The 24,258-nt window shown below is 37.7% G+C and overlaps 1 protein-coding gene and 1 long non-coding RNA gene across 5 annotated transcripts; one reads left to right on the top strand and one right to left on the bottom strand.

Moving 5' to 3' along the window:
* Positions 1 to 1,584: 1,584 nt before the first annotated feature.
* Positions 1,585 to 11,041, bottom strand: LOC148877216 (uncharacterized). Of its 3 annotated transcripts, XR_016113407.1 has the most exons (4): positions 10,819 to 11,020; positions 10,535 to 10,644; positions 3,767 to 3,989; positions 1,585 to 1,879 (listed from the first exon to the last, which is right to left on the bottom strand). It is a non-coding gene; the product is annotated as an uncharacterized LOC148877216 (long non-coding RNA). The 3 variants fall into 3 exon arrangements; XR_016113403.1 differs by lacking the exon at positions 1,585 to 1,879 and having other exon boundaries at positions 3,563 to 3,989; positions 10,535 to 10,653; positions 10,819 to 11,041; XR_016113406.1 differs by lacking the exon at positions 1,585 to 1,879 and having other exon boundaries at positions 3,563 to 3,989; positions 10,819 to 11,038.
* Positions 11,042 to 12,097: 1,056 nt separating this feature from the next.
* Positions 12,098 to 22,288, top strand: LOC148877215 (uncharacterized). Of its 2 annotated transcripts, none has more exons than XM_088983033.1 (2): positions 12,098 to 14,047; positions 21,595 to 22,288. In XM_088983033.1, the coding sequence occupies exon 1, from the start codon at positions 12,319 to 12,321 to the stop codon at positions 13,639 to 13,641; it is 1,323 nt and encodes a 440-aa protein (XP_088839159.1). In that variant the 5' UTR covers positions 12,098 to 12,318; the 3' UTR covers positions 13,642 to 14,047; positions 21,595 to 22,288. The 2 variants fall into 2 exon arrangements, with proteins under 2 accessions (XP_088839159.1, XP_088839152.1); XM_088983026.1 differs by having other exon boundaries at positions 21,589 to 22,288.
* Positions 22,289 to 24,258: the final 1,970 nt, after the last annotated feature.

Below are 24,258 nucleotides of genomic sequence, written 5' to 3'. Positions count from 1 at the left end.
TGGTCAGCCAAAGATTGAGCAAACCCAATCTTTAAGATAGTATTTCTAAACTTGTCAAACCAGTCTCACGGGGACTGTTTGAGCCCATACAAGAACTTCAGGCAATAAACTTTTCCATCATTGTTAGGAAAGCTTACCCCAAGGGATAAGTGCATATACACTTCCTCTTGTAAGTCCCCATTAAGAAAGGCATTCTTTACATCCATTTGATATAAAGGCCAAGAGTAATAGACAACAAGAGTCAGGATCACATGAATAGAGTTCATTTTAGCATATGGAGCAAAGGTTTTTAAATAATCAATGCCATAAGTTTGAGTGTATCCTTTGGCTACAAGTCGAGCTTTGAACCTCTCAATCGAGTCATCAGCCTTGTGCTTAACAGTATAAATCCACTTACACCCAAAAGGAAGCTTATCTTTAGGGCAAGGAACAACATCTCAAGTCCGGTTCTTTATTAAGGCCCCAATTTCTTAGTTCATAGCTTCTTTCTAGTGAGGGGATTGCATTGCCTCTATAACATTACGAGGGATGGAAACAAAAGAGATGGCAAAAGTATAGACACAACAGGAAGGTGATGGAGCATCATAAGATACATAGTTAGTAATAGGATACTTGCTATAAGCCATCTTCCTTTTTTGAATGGCAATAGGAAGATCAAGGTCAGAATCAATAATAGGATTGTCAGGAGGTTCAAGATTACTTAAGTCTAGGGACTTAAATTATGATGGGCATTCTATTTCAGGAGCCACCCTCTTATTGTGCCTAATGAAAAACTGCTACCAAGACCGAGATCAATACATAGGAGGAGGAGGAGGAGGAGAAGGAATATCATCATTACAAGGAAGACAGGGAGGAATAGAGGTAGGAACAGAAATGGATAAGGGAGTCCGATCTTCACTTACATTTTTCCTCTGAAGAGAATGATGGGATAACTAGAGACATATCTCTTGTTAGATAAAACATCAAAGCATCTATAGCCTTTCTGGACTAGAGAATAACTAAGGAATACACATTTAACTGATATAGGCTCAAACTTACACTAGGAATGGCTCATATCATGAACAAAACAAACCCAACCAAATATTTTGAGAGGTAGATTAAAAGGAGGTCATCGGGGAAGAGAAATTGATGAGGAGAATGAAGGTTTAGGACCCTTGATGGGAGTTTATTAATAAGATACACAATTGTTTCAACAATATCACCCCAGAAACTAGTGGGAACATGAGTTTGAAATAGTAGACCACGAGAAACTTCAACGACATGCCTGTTCTTCCTTTCAGCCACCCCATTTTGTGGTGTAGTATGACTACATGAACTTTGGTGAATAATACTACAATCTTCGAGAAATCAATGCAATTGATGTTAAAGTATTCGTTGGCATTATTAGATCTTATTATCTTTACTCTTTTCTTAAACTGTGTCTCTACTATATTCATGAAGTTTTGAACAATCATAGGAACTTCATCCCAATTTTTCATCAAGTAGTCATGTATACCGATTACAGTCATCAATGAATATGATGAAATATTTAAACTCGCTCATTTAAGGGATAACTTATGGGCCCAAACATCAGTATGGATCAAATTGAAAGCAACATTACTTCTTTTATTGCTTACAAAATATGTGGTTCTACATTGTTTGGACAGATGACAAACTTTACATATAAAAATTCAACTTTGGCATAAAATCAAACGAGAGTTTTACAGAATTGAAAGACAAATGACTAAGACGACAATGCCATAATTTCAAAAGATTCATTTTTTTTTTCATTTGAACAAAACTCAGTTTGGCTTGGCAGTCCATGCTCTGAAGGTCCATCAAAGAGGTAGACTCCATCAACTTCATGCCCACTTCCAATCATCTTCCCCATGCTCAGGTCCTGAAAAACACAATGGGTAGGAAAAAAATCACTGAGCAATTATGGGATTTCGTGAGGGAACTAACAGACAACAAATGTAGTTGGAGCACATGAAGAACAAATCCAAGAGAAATGTTATGAGTGAATTTGATTTCATCCTGACCCGAAATAGGGGTCTGAGATTCATCAACAATAGTAATGTTGCCCTTCCCTGGGGTTAACTTATATGAGGTAAAATGTGAGGGTATACTAGTCATATGGGCACTGGCCCTAGAGTCTAAATCCATGGGCTAAAAGATGTGGAACAAGCAAGTGTAGTACCTATTTTTGCATATGAACTAGATGGATTACTAGGTATAGAACTAGATGAGGAGGATGTACTACCCTTTTACAGCTGCAACAATATATTCCTAAGTGTCCATTATGTCAGAGGAATCAAGCACATCAAAAGGTTGAGCACCATTATCAACTATAGCCAAGTGAGCATTTCCTTCTTCCCGATTTTGTACTTTTCCGGCTTTAAATGAGGATTGAGCTCCCAACACCTTTCCTTAGTGTGTCTTGACTTCTTGCAATAATCACAAATAACATTCTTAGGCTTTTCAGTAACAGGGTGCTTGCTAGTATTTTGCTTGGGTCGAGATGACATAAAAGCAGAGTGATCAATCATAGGAGGTTGCATCATGGTGGTCCTTCGACTTTCTTCCCCTTGTACAAGGGAGTAAGTGGAAGCAAGAGAAACAATGCTAGTACTAAGGATGTATTGCCTGGTAAAATCAAACTCTGGATTTAAGCCAGCCAATAAATCAAAGACTCCATTATCCTTTATGTACTTCTGATATTGCTCACCATCTTCAGGGTCCTTCCATACGAGTGCTTTCAAGTGATCCATTTCTTCCCAAATATATTGTAGATAAGAGAAATACATAGCCATAGATCTCTTCCCTTGAAGCATACTCTATCCCAAATATCCTTCACCATTGGAAAAAACATGTAGTTTTGGGCAATATGAGGTTGCATTGAGCAAATTAGTCATGACATAACAAGGGAGTTATCATGTTCCCACATTGCAAATTTTGGGTCTTCAAGATTTGGCTTCACCTCCTTTCTTGTGATGAATCCTACTTTACCTCTCCTAGTAATGGTAAGTTTAGCAGATAGAGACCACTCTAAAAAATTGGTTCCATCAAGTTTAACTGTAGTTATCATCCCACTAGCAATATTTGCACTTCTCGGGAACACATTGAAAATCATCTGAACATCCTTAGATGATTCTATATTTTATTAAGACACTTTCTCCCCAACCAAAAAAGACCTCCAATACGTAACCAAAGTCACAAACCCAAGAACCAAGGTCACCACACGGTTAAGTTACAAAAGGAGGCCAAAAAAACCAAATTGGTGGCAAAATAAAGGGAGAAAAAAAATCCAAAAATTATACAAGGCTTAGAAAATTATGAGACCACTTTCTATCATTCCCAAAGAGTAAAATGATCTAAATGGTCTAGGTTTTACAACATAAGAACCCATTAAATATGATGTACAGGGCTCAACATTAGATCTGAAATTTTTATGATTTTCTCATTGAAAAAATCACTAAAAATCATAGAATCTTCGAATGAGGGCAAGAGTCATACCAAAATTCCTCTAGAATCAAGGCATCAAACCATGTAAGTTTCATTGACTATCATTGACACCTATACGGACTGCTGCCGTCATCCGGCGGTATGTTCTTATTACTGTTCATATCCTCAAAAGATCTTTATACTTTGAAAATAGTAAATTACAAGGAAGCCCCTATTTGGATGCCCAAATACAAAAAGAGTACAAGGAAGAGAAAAATGTCCAAAAACACTCCTGTCTAAGCAATCTCAATAGTAGCTAGATCATGGTATTCTAGGCTTCAACCTTTCTTTATTGAGAGAGTTGGCCCCAACTCGCTCCTCCGACCTTACAAGCTACTCGACCTCTTGGACCTGTGGGTCTTCGTCTTCCAAGGCGATGACATCGGTGGTGCTCATGATAACCCATGCCTTAGCAGCGTGGGAAAACTCACCCTCGATGGTCTTCCTCTTCTTTGGCCTCGACTTCTTGGTGGTGAGCCTTCCGAGCATCTGGTCCACGTCTACATCTGAAAAGAGAAGGACCCAGTCAATACCATGTCAGCTCAAAAAAAATACATATGCACATATCAAGTATCAGGGAGGGGACTCTGATAAACTAAAGGAAAACTACCTCGATGCTCCAAACTCAGGCTAGCTCACAAGAGTGCATGCTCAGTCAAACTACCTCGATGGCCCTTGGGTTGTCAACAGCTGAGCCCTAGTTGTTGATGAACTTCCAATTGTTGTCTTGGACAACAAAGAAATACCTTGACTTCCAATCTAAAACTTTGTTTGAAAGGCCATCGAGGAACTTCATGTTGGTCTTGAAGGCGAAGTAATAGTATTTCTGGTAGTTGGGGTGATGCTTGAGCACAAATAAAACCAAGAAAGCCCTAATGTTGATGGGAACCCTACGTGCGTGCCTTATCGAGGCTACCCCTATGATGAGCCTGATGGCATTAGGGTAGAGCTGCCCTAGGGTGAACAAAAATCCATTCAAAAGGTCGATCATGAAACGTGGGAGGGGAAACTTCAACCCTACAATGAAGTGGTGTTCAAACACACAAACCTCATTGTTGTTGTGGTTTCAAAGGGCTTTGTTGGGAGTGGGGAGCCTTAAACAATACTTATCAAGGACCCCGTACAAAAGATGGATCGTTTGCAGGTTAGCTAAGGTACATTGGATCGGGACAAAAGGCTCATTGGGGTTAATCTTGAACTTCTTAGGGGTCAAGGCGGGTTGCCTTGACTCTCTACGAGCTTCAGAGGTCAATTCTGTGACCTCCCTCTCTACCCTGTCCATCTCCCTAAAGACATTAGCTATAGAGCTCGACATAGGACTATTGAAAATAATGGAAAGGAAAGGAACTTGGGAAGGGAAGACTCACTTGGGACAAAATGAATAGCAAAGATGAGACGAGAAGAAATTAACAAACAAAGACCTAAGCTCTCTGACCTTAGACAAGGGGGGGGGGAACCATTTCAAAGTCGAGGAACCAAACTAGTTGAGCACGTTTTTTAAGTCTGAATTAGGTTAATAAACAGCCTTAGGTCTATACATGCAAGCGATGCAACTGTCAGGGCTCTTCCAAGCAATGTTTCCAAATAGACCAAGGGATTTAGACGAGAATAGGAAACCAAACATCCGACAAGAATTATCTCCAAAGCAGAGACTTCCTTCACTTGAGCTGAACCACCTCAACCTTGGAAGTGGGGGGTAAATGATGGGGGTAACACCAACCTCAAGGTAACTAGACACATGGCAGCCATAGGGGAATTGTAGTTTGACCCATGAACCGGACCTCAACGGCCTAGCACGACCTCGGGGCAACGGGGTCCACTTTAGGGTCACGGTTCACCTTGCCTAGCCATGTGTAACTTGCCCACCAAGGAAACATGAGCTATCCCAAATTGTTACCAAGACCTAACAACCAATAGCTCGGAAGGCAACCGAGCTACCGATTGGAAGAGGTAACTTCTACCAAAGTGAGCTACCCCAGAGGGTGAGCTCCGAACTTCACCAAATGTCTAGGAGACAACCATCGAGCAGCCCATGCAACAAAGTTGCCAGCACATCATATGGCATTCCAGTCAGCTAGTGGGCCCCATGCCCACTCCATGCATTCACAACGTGGCGAGTAGGTCAACTGAGCATGTTACACCTGAGTACCAGGTGGCTTGATCGTACGCCAGGTGGCCTTAACTAAGCTCTATGTGTCTTGACCGAGTTCCAAGTGTTCAACCTAGGCTCCAAGTGTCTTGCAAGACCAACAGGTGTCCTCTACTTGCCCAACACGTACGCTCCCAGCATGCATTTGAAACCTATATAAAGGTCAGATTAGCATTCATTTCACACTTTATGCCTCAATAAATTCTCACCTACCATTCTTCAAATAGCTCAACAACTAACTTGACCATTAGAGTTCTAAGCCCAGGATATCACCTCGGGCCCTCTGACCTCGTCTCTTCCCTTGTAGGTCAACTCCAAGCTTCTCCGAGGACCCCGCCAGTTTTGATCCACATCAACTTTATAATTTCGTTTTTAAGGTAAAACGTTGACTATATAATTAACTTTCTTTCTCATTTGCACTCTCACACATTTCTATTAATGCAAATAAACAGAACCATATATTTATCAAGCACAAATATGGGTGTCCTTTTCTTTTCCAAACGAAGTAGAACATGGCACTGCTCATGGGTGGCATGGCCCAGCACGATATGGGTTATTCCAAGCACGGCCTGGCTTACTGTAACAATCAGGTCATGCCGCGATCTAGCCCGTACCCTTGGGCCATGTTGGGTTTGGGTTTTGAGGCCTGTGGGCTAGCACGACTCATATGTATTTATTTATATTTAATAATATGCATATGTAATAATATATTAATATATACATCAATTTCTGTTTATTATATAAACAATTGTGTACATCAAAATTCATATATAATAAAATTTTAAGCTTTTTTTCAATTTCTTGTCTATCTTGTTAAACTAGCAAGGATTGTGCAATGCGTAGGATTTATTAAGTGAAAGTTAAATAATAGAAATGGTCATTTACTAAAATACCTCTTATAGTTTCATGGATTTACTAAAATCTACCATATAGTTAGCATTTTATTAAAACACCACTTATAATTTGCAATGGATTTAATCAATCTTTCATTAGATGATAGTGGAGAATGATAGTGTTGACCCAAATGTTCATTTAAATAAATTTAATCAAAAGAAAAAATACCATTTTTGCCCTTAATAAGACACGGGCAACCATTCTATTAGCTATATTTGGTCAATTTTGTTTTCTATACAAAAAAGTGTTAATGGTATTTTTGGAATAAAAAAGTATGGGTCTAATGGCAAAACAAACACTCCTTAATGAAAGGATGATTAAGTAAATAAATTGTAAAATATATGGGATCTTTTAGTAAAATGAAAACTATAAGGTAGGCTTAAGTAAATATATAAAACTATAAGGTGTGTCGGAATGGCAATGGGGCGGGTTTGGGGTGGGGATCATATTCCCTGTCCCCGACCCCGATTTTGAAATTAACCCCTGGTTTCCCCATGGTGACTCGAATCCCCAAAATATTTTCAGAAAATAATATTTTTTAAAATAAATTTACTTAAAATAAATAAAAATTTTAAATTATAAATAATGTTTTAAATATGTTGTGATATATATAATATAAGTAATATAATAGTATATTTAATATAAATTAAATTTAATATATACATAATCGGGGTCGGGGCGGGCGGGGACCTCAATCCCCACCCTTGACCCTGAATGGGAATTCCTATTAATCCTCGCCCCCGCCCCTGCCTCGCCAAAATAATCCCCATCCTCGACCCCACCGAGTCGGGGAAGTCGGATCCCTGTCGGGGATGGGGAAAATTGTCATCCCTAAAGGTGTGTTCTAGTAAATGACCCTAATAGAAACACATAAGAGTATACAATTGTTTTATATTTTCAACTTTTTAAATAATTAATAATTATTAATATTTTATATACTACTTTTAATAATTTTTTTTATAATGCAAAAATAACAATAATTAATTTTAGTTAGGTTTATTCATCAACTGATCAAACCAATCAACTCGACTTGAGTTGCTCAGTTTTCTAGTATTTTAGGTCGGCTTTGGTTAAAAAATTTCCCAATTCGACCAAGTTGGATCAATTTCACTTTGGCCATTTGTAAACCGATCAAAATCGAACGACTTAACCATGGATATATATTAATATTTTATATTTTAAACATAATTTTTAATATGAAAAAGTGAGAAATCTCCCATATTTCTTAGTTTAAAATGTTTTATATCATAAATCTAATTTTTTAATAATTGCACTATAATTTCTAAAATTAAATTAAAATTTTAATTTTAAATCTTTTGAACCGATTGACTAAACCAAAAAATCAACCCAAACCGATACAACATGAGTGGGTCAAATTTCACAAAAGGTCAATCAGTTTCAGCTGACCAACTCCCCAACCTGACCAAGTCAATTTAGCTGGCCAAATAGCCTACAACCGAACCGAACCAACTTATGGACACTCATAATTTCAGCTAAATTAATAGTCTCATATTTGATAAATAAGAATAGTTTAATCTCCAAGAATTATTGAAAACTTATAGTGAAAATACACAATTATTGAAACTATATTGATAATGAAAAAAACATAATAGTTACAATAATTACTAAAAATATTATAACTTAGTCAATAAATAGTATAATCTCAAATAATAATTTAATCTCTAATAAAAATTAATCAATAAGTTATAACAAAAATATAATAAATACAATAAGTACAATAAATTAAATTTAAAACTTTCAATAATAGTAGTTTAATCTCCAATAATTATTAAAAGTTTTCAGTTAAATAGCAAAACAAAATAAATTTATACATAATCATTGAAAATACATTTATCACAAAAACATAATTACTGAAATACAATAAATATTAATTTTATTATATATAATTATATAATAAATACTGATTATGAGTTTAAAATTATTATAAATAAATATTATTTTTTGAAAGTTATTTTATTGAATTATTAATTGATATAAGTGAAATTAGTTATTTACAATATTATGTAAAAATATTAAATTATTATTAATTTCAATATTATGTTATAATTATTTTTCTAATTTTTAGGATTTTTTTAAATTTATTACATAATTTCTTTATTTTAACTATTTAAATAGTTAGGATATTTAAATAGTTCTTAAATTTTTTAATCTAAAATTTCTTTAGATAGATATAGATAAAAAGCAGGGGAGAGGATTAATAGGAATTAGAGATAATTTAGGAGAAAAAATGTCTACTAAATTAGAGATAACTTTGGAGATAAATAGGAATTAGAGATAATTTTGGAGAAAGTAGGGGATAGTGGGGGAGGTAATTTAGGAGAAATTTTAGGAGAAGAGATTATTTAGGTTATTGGGAAAGTGCATCTCATTGGTTGTCTTGAAAATGACATGGAGTAAAAAAAGTGTGCTGCCCCGACTCAACCTACAGATTGACCCAGCCCAGCCTAGTATGGGCCTGTCTAAGCTCATGCCACGGGTTTTTTTTGGCCTAACCTTTGAGGGGTTCCAGGCCAGGCAAGCATGGCCCACCTGGGCCTGCGTGCTAGCTTGGCATGACCTGCTACAGTGCAAGTTGCTATGACCCACTTTACACCTCTAGGTAGTCTATCTCCCCAAACGCAATAACACCCTCCCAAAACATGGTACAGGTGGGATTCGATCCCAAGTCTCCGCTACAACTGATTAGAGACCTTTCCTTAGAAAATCTACCTTATTTAAAGTTGAAATATGTATGACCAACAACCACCCGACAACTAGTAGAGGGATGTGAAACCAATGATTCTGCCCCACATCATCCGCTTTGGTGATGACGTTAGAAAGTTAGAAACCGCTACACTTCGACCCTTCCAAACTGGCATTAAAACTATTTTAGCTTAAAATCTTGATGAGATAAAAAATTAAAGGGCAATATTTTCTCTTTAATGTTCTAAAATAATTGTATAGGGTAGAGGGCACAATATACCCACTGGCCAATGTAGACCCATATGGCAAACCTGTGTAGCATATAATTTTTAGGGAAAATTCTAGATTAGTACCATGTACTTTGAGGGGTAGTCTCACTTTAGTATTCAAACTTCAAAATGTATCACTATAGTACTTAAACTTTTGAAAATTGCCAATTTAGTACCTGTCGTTAGCAGTTCATCAGTTATCTAACGCATGTCATATATAATTCAAAACATTTCATTATCTTCTTCCTTGAGATTAAACAAGAGCAAAGGTAAACAGAATCCTAAATCCATAATCGGTACATGTGTAGATACAACCTCTATTAGTACTATTTATGCTATCTGGGGCTATTGATATTTGAAGGTGACTATCAAAATGAAAGTGATCTAGACGTTTTGGGTACGGATGACTATATGGGCAGATGACAAGAAGGATTTTAAATGTTTGTAGAGAATGCCATTAGAGAGAGATTGCAATAGAAACAGAAAAATAGAGTTAGGCAAAATGGTAGTTCTGACTGAACTCATGATTTCACCATTGCCATGTCCATCAAGCAATATGGGGTCCACAGTTTATATTTGTAATCGGAAATGGATTTAGGTCCATTTTGTGAAACTAATGGGACAAGCATTGTCTCGTTGGCTTCCACCCCCAAAATTCAGAAATCAAACCCCTAAACCTTAACTCAGCAGCTCAATACATTGCCAGTGAAAATGTTGATTAAAAAAAGAAAAATAGAAATGACTCGTCAGTCAACCTGGCCTAATGAAAACAAAAATACCAAATGAAATATAGTTATCATAGTTGGGTTTGATAATTGTATAGTTATCATAGTTATCATTAGTAGAGCTCACCATCTAAACTGAAGCCATTGCCTTTTTTTTCCAAAATTTAAAAAAATTAAAGTAATTGCATTTTATTTCTTGCTTCCCATATGAAATAGAACAGCATAATTCCCTTCCCAAATATATGGAGAGCTTCCTGTTTTAATTGATTAAAGCATTGTGAGAGGATCAAATGAATGGGCTGTGAATTGACCTGTTCTGGGTTAAATCCGACTTGTGCTTCAAGCCATACTGCTCGTGAGAACAGACTCTGCCAGACTGAGGTAGTTACTTCTTGCATTTATTTTTCGTGAGGAGACCATCCTACAAAATCTTCCAAGTAAACAGCTGAAATCTGTAAGGAATTTTTAGCTTCCATAATGGTTTCCAATTAAAGAAGCTGGCTGTGATAGATAAAGAGATGACTTCTAAACATGAAAGAAGTATCAAAGGAGCATTCTAAGCTATAGAAATGGATTGAAATAAATAAACACCGACCTTGAGCTATTGAGGTAAAACTGGCATCCATGGCTTTATTCTGGCGTTAGAGACCTTCAGAAACACCTCCTTTGGGTTTTCCACTTTCTCTTTCACTCTTCTTTACAAGAAACTGAACTGGAGAACGCTTTTCACCTTGCTGAACTGCAAAACTTGAAAACAGAGCACAAGGGAGACTCTTTTCCCTAGTCTCACGATTGTTCTCAACCGATGGATGTATAATGTGTGTGTGTGTGTATGGGGTTCTATTTATAGAGCCCAGACCGCCTAGAAAGGGGCCTTCCTTCATGGTTAAGGAATTGTAAAAGCAGAAGCTCCATCAACCTCTGTTTTACAAGCCATTAAATATGAAACCATGCACTCTTTCTCTTAGTGAGAGCCTTAGGTGGGTTTCTAGAACAGCTTGTCATTTCAACAGCTAGCTCCAAACACTACTAGGTCCACATTTCTGATTCACCTCAAGCCACTATGAACCTTTTGAATGAATTCTAACAATCTCCCACTTGGTTGAGATGAATTTTTCTGTTTAACTTTATATGAGCATTAATGACCTAGTATAGTAAACCTAAGGGTATCTGTTCTGTTCAATTGAAATGACTATCCCCAAATCATCAAAGCCACTTGAGTTCTATCAAATTGACTCAAGACCATTGATGGTTATAAAGTTAGCAACTTTGACCAACATGAACAAACTACATACAACGCTTAGACAACCTAAGCATGACCCACATATCTCTCTCTTATGTTATGTGCACACACTTAAACAAATCCTGTTTACAGCACCGTTTGAAATCGTTGATGTTAAGTAGAACATTTTCTGGAGCAACAACTTTTTTTTCTAGAAAACGTTTTTAGCACTAGTACCCATTATCCAGTACCACATCACTACCATCTCACATGTTGGCAACAACAGCTATAGCTCTAGGAAACACCAAATTTGACATTGCTTTAAACCATACCTTTTCTATTTCTAAGGCATGACTCAAATCACCATTCTTTATGAAAAAATGATTTTAAACAAATAGCCATCTTTTGGAGCACCATTTTTTCTGATGTAATGCTGATGTGGCACTGTGGCAACGATGCCAAAAAGACGCTTAGAGTACCCAACTTCAAAGCAGATATCAAACGTCCCTCAACTTAAACATGTTGCAATTTATTCATCCAAAACAATTTGGAATAGACCGATCAAGGGTCCTATAATAGGAAGAAAAGACCAATTAATAGGAAATTACACGTGGGATATGAAATCAAGAATTGATAGATATCATACAGCAGACACGTGGTTAATCCAATAGGGTCCATAGTCCATAGACGATCGGGGAAAGCGTCTACCGAGTATCGACGTCCTCTTCTCGGCTCCACAAGTCATATTCCTTATCCTGATCCCGATGAGACCCCACATCTTCAGTCGAATGAAGGACAGAGGGAAGACACCGGGAATACACTTCAATCCGTCGAAGCAAATTATCCACACTTGACCCTACAATACTTTGTGCAATGATCGCGCTCTCATTGCGCTGCAGCTGCAACACTAACACACAAGCACAGAGAGAGAGAGAGAGAGAGAGAGAGAGAGTGGAAATGACGATGAGGGTGAGTCCTCTCCGCAACCCAACTGATATTCTTCTTAAAGCTTATCCTCCTATTCTTCTTAAAATTGAGCTTACCAATACATCTACTGCCACTTTCCCTTTGATAACCCCCAAATTCAAACTCAACATCACCAGTGGACCTCTCGTCTTCCGAAATGCAGCAGCACCATCCAAGTCGAAGCGGTGCCAATGGCGATTCGAAGCCAGCACGGCCGACCAAGCGGCCTCGGCCTTAACTACAGAGGTCGATATGGTGAGGGACCGTCAAGGGGTGTGGACTGCGAAGCAGAAGAAGGTAGTTGTTTTATGGGACCTTGACAACAAGCCTCCTCGCGGTCCGCCTTACCAGGCGGCCATAGCCTTGCGAGAGATCGCCCAGCGCTTCGGTGAGGTTGTCGACATCTCCGCCTACGCCAACCGCCATGCCTTTATCCACCTCCCCCAATGGGTAATCGAGGAGCGCCGCGAGCACCGCCGAACGGACACACTAGAACGAAAGGGCCTCTCCACCCCGGCTGAGCCCTACGTCTGCGGCGTCTGTGGCCGTAAGTGCCGCACCAACCTCGACCTCAAGAAGCACTTCAAGCAGCTCCACGAGCGTGAGCGCCAGAAGAAGCTGAATCGAATGCGTTCCCTCAAGGGCAAGAAGCGGCAGCGCTACAAGGAGCGTTTCATCTCTGGGAACCACAAGTACGAGGACGCCGCTAGGTCCTTGCTCACCCCCAAGGTTGGATATGGTCTTGCTTCGGAGCTACGGCGTGCCGGGGTTTTTGTGAAGACCGTGGAGGATAAACCTCAGGCTGCCGATTGGGCGCTTAAGCGGCAGATGCAGCATTCCATGACCCGTGGTATCGATTGGCTCTTCTTGGTTTCCGATGATTCAGACTTCTCAGAAATGCTCAGGAGGGCCAAGGACTCTAATTTGCGGACCGTTGTTATTGGTGATTGGGACAGAGCGTTGGGTCGACATGCTGATTTATGGGTTCCATGGATTGAGGTTGAGAATGGGGAGGTATCGGAGGAAGATTTATTGCCCAGGAGTGTGAGGAAAAGAGAAGAATACTCAGAAGGAGGAGAGGGTCTGTTTTCATTAACAAATTCTGACGAAGATAGTGACTATGACAGCGATTTGGATCCTGTTTTAGAAGAACTTGTCATCACAGACTCTCAATTCAGTGGCCTTGGGATTTCGGCATTTTCAGAAGGGGAAGAAGAAAATTATGATTGATGACGGACGAAGCAACGTGGAGGGTCATGGTGGCCTTCGATACGTGCGCCCATCTTTTGATGAGAATGATTTGATCTGGGAGTACTGAAGAAGAGTAAAGAATGATCTAAAATCGGCTAGAGATCCTCATCTAGTCCCATTTGTGTGCTTTGTCTATTTCATCTTGTACTGAATTGGATTAAGATACCAAGAAGAATAAGAATCACAAGATACAAGAAGCTCCGATGATTAAAACGATGAGAAGGGTCAAATAAGGAGCATCAAGGGTTTCATATCCATTTGGCTCCCTTAATTGGGTTCAGATACATTCATTACCCACAGTGGGAAAAAGATTCCATTCCATCACCACACTTTATTTCTTTCATATGTCTTCCCCTCAATGAAGGCTAGCACCTTTGAAGTTCCGGTGTGCAGTTTCTTAAACTATAGCGCTTTTATTTCTTCAGTTTTTGCTCGCCTTAGTTCTTAATGTGCATTTGTATTGTCTAATATTATCTGTGTAAATCATAAGTCTATCCCATTATCTTATTTTATTCTATATTTTAATTTAGTTATTGCCTTTCTTTATGCCGTTCACATTTCACAAGATGTCAACACCCTTTTATGCTGCATATTAGATCTTAGAATTATGCAAAATTGGAACATGAATTAAATCTTTGGCTACTGATTACTGGCTGATAGAAGATGGCTCTTAGAGTTCTTATACAACAGTCCCTATGAAATTCACTACTGCAAGACCCAAAAACTAGCCTTACCTCCACGCTCCATCCCTCCCCTGTCTGTTCTCCACAGTAAATTAATGCTTTATGACTGCTTGTGTTTGACTTAACAATGTTGAGTGATGCCTGAATAGAATTACTGTGGATCTTGTTAAGCAAGTCAACTTTACATATCACTGACTAGATGACTATAGAGATTACTTCAACATATAGTCCTTGAAACCTTTAATTCATGTGTAGTTTGTTTTCCACCTCCTATCATTAAATTTATGGATATTTGAACCTTCTTTTGATTCATTGTCAAGACTTGCCTCAATTTGAACTTGAGTGGCATGCTGATTATATGTCTATCTGCTTGACCATATAGTTCGCCTTACAGATCTGTGCCATTAGACTTGCTTTTGGATTAATTCATCGTTTCGGGAGAATGTAACTTTATCATTTGAAAATAACCATTTAGGAAATGAAATTAACTACGGCTGGGAGTCTGAATTCTGAAGAACATATATTTGTGGGCCATGGATCTTTTATTTTTCGATAAGAAATAAAAAAAGAATTTATTAATAAGAAAGAAAAAGCAATACAAAAGGTGACAAGGAATCACTCAATAAAAACAGAACAAAGCCCCTTAATCCAAAACTCATACCCATCTTACATCTCCAAACATAGTGACACAAACCAAAAAACAGCTACCACCCAAACCCTAACAATCAAGAAAAAACAAAAACCACAAGAAAGAAACTCAACACCCCACTAACAAACACCACTCAAGCCATAAGAAGACTCTATGCCCCCAACCACCAGAAGAGTCAATAAAAACAACATTAGAAAATTCCAATTAAACTTCTCTCAAAATTTACTCAAGAACTCGGTTGCATCAGATTTCTTTTTTGATAGGAAACAATAACTTTCATTGACAAAATTAAATAAAGAATACAACTATCACCACCCAAAGAATGGATGGAGAGTCCATAGCCATAACCCGTCTTACAAACAAGCCCAAAACAAAGCCTCCATATTGATTCCTTGCTTAAGTAAAGTATTAGCCATTCTATCACTGATCTTCTTGCCTATCTAAACTGCACCCCAAGCTCCCTTGCCAAGCTCATAATTTCTCTTAGCGATTGTCTGAAGGACCACATTCACAAGCTTTTTGCTTGCATCTAACCTATTACCAGCTTGGAATCTCCTTCCACTTCTAATTGTTGCATTCCCCATTGTTTTGCAAGCCTAAGACCTTGGAGTAAGGCCTTTACTTCTGTCCTTAAAGAATCTCCCAGGGCCCGAGTAAAGGGCCAAAACTCTTCTTTCCTCATCTCTGAAGACACCCCTAATTCCTAAAGGATCTAGGTTACCTAGAAAGCTCCCATCAAAGGTCAATTGCATCTAACCTATTACCAGCTTGGAATCTCCTTCCACTTCTAATTGTTGCATTCCCCATTGTTTTGCAAGCCTAAGACCTTGGAGTAAGGCCTTTACTTCTGTCCTTGAAGAATCTCCCAGGGCCCGAGTAAAGGGCCAAAACTCTTCTTTCCTCATCTCTGAAGACACCCCTAATTCCTAAAGGATCTAGGTTACCTAGAAAGCTTCCATCAAAGGTCAATTTCACCCTAAAATGTAGAGGTGGGGACCAACTCTCCTAAACTATAGGAGATGATGAAGAGAAAACAATTGTAGCACTCTAACCTCTAATTAAGTCAACAAAAGTGAAGTCCTTGAAAAGTTGCAAAGCTTCCAGTCATATAATCTTGATGGTAATGCCCTCGACAAGTGCTTCCTTGGATTTTTCTTGCCCTTGGAAAATCTTTATTTCTTTCCTCCCAAACCAACCATAGGACAATTACTTATCTTGTTCTCCACATCACCCTACCCCTCTTCTTTGGTTGTTGGAAGAAACTAGAGTAAAAAAGGTTAACCACACATGAGGGAAGAGTCCACTTACAACCAAAGAGAGAGGAGAGCCATTTCCATATATAAGAAACAAAAGGACGAGGGATTAATAGATGAGTCACTATAACCACTCCTCAAGCAAAGGCTACAGACATATGGGGAAAGGCACCAATTTGGCCTTATTCTTTGTAGCATGTTCATAGTATTAATCTTTTGAAGAACCATTTCTTAGCAGAAATCCCTAAACTTTGGTGGAATAGGAGTACACCACACTTCTTTATCAAGAAAAGAAATAGGCACAACAGCAGATTGAAGTAAAGCATTGAAAAACAAAGAGCAAAGAGAAGAAAATAAAATCATATTAATTTACATTACATAAATTTATAAATTTGCACATGATATATATATATATATATTAATTTACATTACATAAAATCATATTTATTATTTAGAAAATAAAAAAATTGTTTACAAAATATTCAAGAATATAATCTTAAATTGAATCTATCAGATCTACTAATCTATATTTATACCAAAAAAATATTTTTAATTAGAAAATTATAGGAATAAAAATATAATTATGGAATAATCATTTTAAAAATTAAAAATTATGAATTTGTATATGATCTATTACATGATAGATGATCTAAGCCTCTCGGTTCCCAAAGAAAATCTCTCATAGGATTTTCAATTCGATTTGCAACCTTGACAGGTAGTTTGAAGGTGGACAAGAAATACACCAGTGGGTTGGCCAAAGTAGACTTAATTAAAGTAATTCTACTTCCTAGTGAGATATAATTTCTCTTCCACCCCGCTAGCCTTTTTGTGAATCTTTCCAAAATTAGGTACCAACAGCTTTTTGACCTAGGATTTTCCCCCAAAGGCAAGTCCAAATAAATCATAGGCCAGCCACTTACCTCAGAGCTTAAAGATCTAACCATAGAAAGTACATCTTCTTCCTGCCTATTTACTCCCACTACACAGCTCTTTCTCCAAATCCAATTGACTTTCAAATTAGAGAATCTCCCAAAATGTCTTCTACCTTTCTTCTGGAGTCATGTCTCATTTTCCTTTTCCGTCCATTCATTCTTTTTCACCACTTAAATTGTCTGCTACCTACTTAGTTTCATTTAAGATATTCTCTACCTCCTCACCTATACAAACATCAAATGGACCCCCCATACCCTTTGTGTTGATCCTCACCCACCACTGACTTATTACAATTTGCAATTATGTTGTGTTGATAAGCTCTTGTTCCAATCCTAAGCCTTGAATCTCATCCTCAACTGGTACTTCTTATTCGATCCCACCAACCATCACTAATCACTAAAGCTTCTAATTTCTTTTCTTCCTCTCTGGAGTTCTTTATTGTTTTATGACAATCAAGAAATGCCAAGGAGCCTAACATGTGTTGTGATGTATTCACATGGTCAAATACTTTCTTGTTACCTTCCAATAAAACACTGACATGATATTAATCAAAAGAAACCAAACCACTGGGTGATTTGATTTCGATGAGTTCATGTGGTCACAACACTTATAAGTCATGAACATGCCAATAATCAAATTTAAAACCAAATCACCTTGTGAGTGCATGCCTGGGTGATTGGGTTTCAATTAGTTCATATGGTCACAACACTTTTTTACAACTCTCTGATAAAACGTGGACGTTTTATGAATCAAATGAAAGACGAAATTACCCAGTGAGTGCATGCTTCTTGTTGTTACCCCAAGTGATACATGAACAACTCACAATCATATGATAAAATAGAGACCACCTCTACGGTCCACTACATTACTAGAAATATCAAGAAATACAAAGGTGCTATTTGATGAGTTCACATGAGGAGCAATGAGTTCATATGTAGATTGACTCCTAAGCAATAAGGTGCTATTTGATGCTTTTATATTCTTAAATTTCTGAGATTACAATAATAAAATAGACATATTATTCAGTTTGAGTTAAAATACTAGCTTTTTAATTATTTTTCTTTTTTGTTAGGGCTCAATCAAGATGTATGCTGTCTTGAATCCTCAAAGACATCAAAACCTAAACTAATAAGCATGAAAGGACTCAATAGTTTGTCCAGTCAGCACATATTGATTTTCTAAGACAAAAATAAAGGCTCAACCCCTTTATTTTCTGAATTTTTTGTTCTTCCATTTTTTTCATGAATTTGTTGATGTACTATGTTTTAAATGAAATTTATACATTTTTTATTAAGGTTATAGATAATTAGTGGTGAAAGATGATTGCTGCTTGTGATGGAACCTAGGGAAGTACCCTAGGGTTCATGGTTTTTATTCAAAAAAAAAAAAAAATCCGATCACCACATTGCCTAGGTGACTAGGTGACAAGGCACCCCTCCTATTGCCTAGCCTTGCCTCGGAACCTCGAAAATAATGCAAGTGATAAATTCCATTCACTCCAACTTCTGTCTCCTTGCTCTCCAAAACCCTAGGAGAGTTGTTTCTTTCATGGTTTTCCTATCGATTGATCTCAATCTTTCACCTAATGCCTCAAATCTGTTTTGATCTCAATCTTTTATGGGCTAGTTTATGTCCATGTTTTAAAACGTAGAGGCGTGATGCAAGACGTTCCATTTCTGTCTTTTTTGTATGAAGTGTGCATGAGGCGCATGAGGTGTACACCTCTATCTAGCGCACGCCTCATGAAAAAGGCGTATGAGGCGTATGCCTCCTGCACCTGAGGCATATGCCTTAGAGGTATCAACACCTCTAGCATGCACCTGAGGGCGTTTTGGGGGCGCCTCACCTGGAGGCGTGCTTCCAGGTGTACACCTCCCATGCCTTTTAAAGCACTCGTTTATATTAAGATTTGTGATAGGCCCGCTAAAGAAATTCCTCCTTAAACCATCATTTACAAAGTCACCTACCCCTTTTATTTCTCAAAATTACATATTTCTCCCAGCCCTCCCTGACTTTTTGACTTCATCTTCAACCTACCAACTTACCTGTTTGTCTTCCCCACCCCTTTGCAAAATTCTAGCTGTCTTCTGTTCCCTTCTTCTCTTCAACATTGATTGTAGCATCAAACAAAGCAAAAGTTGGATCGCATCCTTCTACCTTGTTTTGCAACTTGAAAGCTTCCCCTGCAAAGAATAGTATCTAGCCTTGCAGGAATGAATTTGGCATCCTCTGTTTCAATGAGGATTCCTGCAAATTGAATCCAGTCTCAAATCTTATTGTGGAAGTCAAATCTTTTAATGCCTCCTCTGCAAAGTGAATTTTTCCCACCATTGATGTCCATTTATCCAGTCTTAACTCTGGGTATCTTGGAAGTCCTTTCTTCTTCCCTTCTTAAAACTTTCTTGATTTATCATTCTTTTTCCTCAAGCTGAACAGAAATAAGCATGCACCTAACTTCCTTGCTTGGAAAAGCCACTCCATGCCATTCAATGTTCTTCCATCTTTCAACGTTGACGATATTGGGATCTAAATTAAGGAACCTCTCTACTAGGCATCTAAGAAGGATCTCCATTCATTCCCCAAGACTGCCAACATCTTTTACTACTACCACCCTCAAAACCATCAATGATCACCTCTTTGAACTCTGCCTGAGAAAATTGAACCCCTCAACTCCCCCAAGTTGCTGGATGCCTTCATCAAGCAATCTTGGCACCCAAAACACATCATTAAGCGATCTTAGCATCCACACTAATCCATCTTGGCATTGACCAGCCACCAAGATAAAAGAAGTCCTCTGAGATGAGGGGAGAGATGAAGAGTGGCTAACTAGAAAATTTTCAGATATATCTGATTCTTGCCTTAAAAGCTGTTAGAGCTTGTTGATTTTTCTACTCTGGGGATTCTCATTCTTCACCTGTAAGGTGTTGTCTGATGATTTAGGACCATAGGACCTTGTTGTGTGTGAGTTGTTTTATATCTAAGGGCAATGTGGTCCATTCGTATATCTTCTCCTTTTGAAATAAAAAAAAAAGGATTAGGGCATCTAAGCATCCAACAGCCTATTCCAATTCTCCCAAACTTATATTTCTCCATACACTTAACTGCCATATCTCCTTATCTCTTTCTCCTTGCCAATCCATACACATGCCCATTCCATTAGATTATGTACTAATAGGATGCAATTTCTATTGAGCATGAAAGAATTTTGAGTCTTTTTATGTTTTAAAAAAAATAAGGAAAAGGGAGAAAATGGGCCTGAAGACTTTACCCTAACAACTGGGCAGCAGGTCAAGTCTCCTGAACCACGTTTGATGTGTCAAAAAATGGTGTGGACTCGAAGGGGAATTCTTTCAAGTTCAAATGCAAGTGATCTGCAGTGATTCCTGAGACACTTAACCAGAAAATAAATTTTAAAACTCAAAAATAGTAAAATCTGAAATACCCAAAAATTACAAAATTGGCATTAGATGAGAAATCATGAGAGAATTGATTTCTTTCTTCTTTCCCTGATCCTAATCCTGCATCTATACCTCACCATGTAGGCATGGTGGGGTCCATGAAGAAGCACAGTACAAAACACAAAAGGCGTGATGTGCACCCACCTTGCCTGTGGCATGAGGTATCTAAGGATTGCAAAATCTCATTATTTACTAGCATTTTTCAGTTTTAAGATACAGAATATGTGAAATACATATGCTTTTTGCATTCAGTCCCGTTCTACATGGTTGGACTGAGTTCAGACATGTGCCTTGCTCTAATTCAAAGTTTTTAAGGTGAGTTACGCATGGGCTGCCTTGGCTTGGCATGGTGTTCACCCCGTAATGGCATTTGGGATCAATATGAAGAATCATGTGTGGTGGAGGCATTTCCTTCTTCAGAGGAAGGTCATAGGGTTGAAGTGGAAAGCCTCCATAACTAAGCTAGTCTTTTGGAAATTCAGAATTGAGATGGAAAGTTATTTCTGTTCCAATAAAATATTCTGTTTGAGGGTCATTTGTAATCTGTTGGACAGGTTTGGAGAGAAGATAGCCAACTGGTTGAACCCTATCTTTATCCTCATATGTAAATTATTAGAGGTAAAAGAATACATCTGTTGTTGGATTTTGAGCAAAATTTTTCAAACAGTTATCACTATCTTATCTGTATAATTTAACATGATAGCAAAAAATCGCAACTCTATCATGTAAAGTAAATGTGCACCAGTCGTAGGTTTAATGAAATCCGTGCTCATGCAATCTATTCTTTGATTGGAGGTTTCCTTTCTTTATGTTTGTGCAGAACCTATTATTTAGCTTTAGTCAACTTTGAAGCCTTAGCCATGTTTTCAGTAGAGTTAAACCGATGTGGAATTAATATCTATATCTATATCCATCTATATTTACTTTAGCATTTTTCCACGTCTTTTAAGGTCCAGGGTATTCAGTTAGTTCACTTAACTCATGGCTACCAAGGGGATGGCATAGGGGAAAAGTAAGGGCTTCGGATTGGAAGCGTTTATGAAGTGGTCTATTACCAAAGCTGGATGATGCTCTTCCAACTGGTGACTGTGGACAATCAGGACATCTCCCAACTGATAAACATCAAATGCAAAAGTTGAGCTCATGTATAAGGAGGCAAATCAAGCAGCTGATTTCCCCTCTAACCTTGGCCTTCATATTAATCTGTTCTATTTGGCACTCCGACTATCCTGTAGGCCTTAAATTACTGATAGTGTTTGATGATTGTCAGTCTCAGGGTTGGGCTACACCTGACCTCTTCTACTCGTTACGAAAAGAAAATGAAAATGAAAAGAAAAAAACGGAAAAAAAAATTTGTTGCAAGGCTTATTGGGAGAGCTACTCACTGAATTGAGGATAGCACTATTGGATTATTTTACTTTGACCATCCAAGGATCTAATGCTTGGTGTAATGATAAAATCTTGAGTTGATTAGTGTGAAAACATAACTTAAAGTCAGAGATGGCCACTTTGTGAAAAAAAATGCCATGGGCTCATATCTAATTTACCCATCCCAAGAATACAGATAGGGGTGTTCATAGTCCAGTTATATGGAATTTAGAAAGTTATATATATAGCAAGGACCAACGATGGATAATGGTCTTTTTTTTATTTGTGGTAGATTATGACTCAAGAACTTCCTGGTATTTTACGTTTCTTATTTATTAAGGTAAGGTTTTTTTTTTGAAATGTTAAAACTTTTGTTATTAATTCTCAATAGTTAGAGGTGTAAATTGGGCCGTGCTGCCACCATGATGTTTTATGGGTTATGCTGGGATTTTAGGTCTGGGTTGGGTTGTGTCGTTCATGTGCCTGTTCGGCCCAACACGGTTTATATATATTTATATATTAATAAAATAAATAATTGTTTTTAATTTTATTATATCATTTTATTTAATTATTGTATATTATATACATCAAAATTCATATAAAATAAAAAATTTAAGATTTTTTATAATTTTTAAATAAATATTTTTGGCCCAGTCCAATGGCTGGTTTGGCCTAAGACTTGGTCTATAGACCAGCCTGACCTGTGGCACGGCACGTGCCCATGTGGGCTCAGGCCGACCCCCAAAATATATCGGGTGAAAGTCCCAGCTTGGAACGGCCAGTACTTTGTACAGGCCGCACGTGGGCCATGCCTTGCTGGCCCATCTAGAGGATGCTGTTTTCTCTATGAGAACAAATTAAGCACGGGAGGGTCTCTCTCTGTTGCACTTATGCATATCCAGGTAAGAAGATATCTGCTCTCATGTAGATGTAGTTGGTGGGGGGAGTCCTCGTCCACAAGAATTTTTGCCATCATCCAAATCCAATCACTGCTGTCGATAATTACAGCCCGGACGCCTGCACGTGCCGGTGGCTTTCAACTTTCAACTAGCTTTCTTCTTCCATGTTTTCTGATAATTTGTGGTTGGTTGGGATGGAGTTACATACACAAAGCAACTGAACTGTGAACTGTCCCCATACCATACCCAGCTCTGACCTAAGAAATTCGCCATTTCTAGACAGTTAATATCTCACTCCTCTTTTTGGGATATTGCCCACAGGAAAGATGGCTGCCCACTTGCCCAAGCCCAACTCAAGAGTGAAAAGAAAAATAAAAAAAAGGAAAAATACAGACACCGTTTCGTAACCACTTGTCGCGTCTTACATAACTACTTCAAACGACATGTGAGTAGGAAGGAGTATCATCACCGCCAAATTAATTAATTGATTCTAAAGTCTAAGCCTTTGTCAACGTCCACAGTCCACTTATCCAGCAATACGCCTCGTTTGGTTTGGCTGTTCACTTCGCCGCAGTTGGTAGACCAACAACCATCCCACATGACTGCTTTTCTGGGATGTTCCAACATTATCATCACCTTTCTTACCTTCATTTTACCTTCCATTCTTTCTTTTCTTCCTAAACTGAAACTTTGCAGTTATTATCTTGACCCTACGGAAAAACAAATGTTTCGTCGGCAAAGGGAGCAAAATTGTAACTCCATTCACTAAAAATAAATTGTTGAGTAAAAATCCACAAATTTCACAAGTGGAATACAAATTCTATTTTAGTTTGATGGTGGTAACTGCACAACTGGTAATTTTACGCGTTTTACCAATATGGCAATATCATGTTTTATTCAGAGAAAAATTTATATTTAATCAATCAAAATCCACTCATGCTGATTGCTTAATACGTTTATTATATCGGTTGATTGTTCACAAATTTTTCAGATATAATGTGTATTTTTTCACAAGATTTTTAAAATTGGACCGTCCAATCCAAATGAAAGGCCATTTGAACAATAAATTAAAAAAAAAAAAACAAAAACTATCATAAAAGTCGACAGATTGACCACCTAGACCAGCGGTTCACTGATCAAATTAATGGTTTTTGGTCAAAAAGCAATTTAAAGTGAATATATAGCTTTTATTTCTTTATGAGTAAATGAATAGAGTTTTTATTTCTTTATTATTTAAATTCAAATTCAATAAATAATATATATTACAGTTAATTCGAACTAAAAATTAAAAAAGTAATATTTAAAACCAATATTTTATAAAATACAAATAAATAATATATCAAATCTACATTT

This window comes from Nelumbo lutea, chromosome 1, assembly GCF_056320005.1.
Source record: "Nelumbo lutea isolate HS-2025 chromosome 1, American lotus-T2T, whole genome shotgun sequence".
Taxonomy (NCBI): domain Eukaryota; kingdom Viridiplantae; phylum Streptophyta; class Magnoliopsida; order Proteales; family Nelumbonaceae; genus Nelumbo; species Nelumbo lutea.
This window is presented reverse-complemented; position numbering and strand designations above follow the sequence as displayed.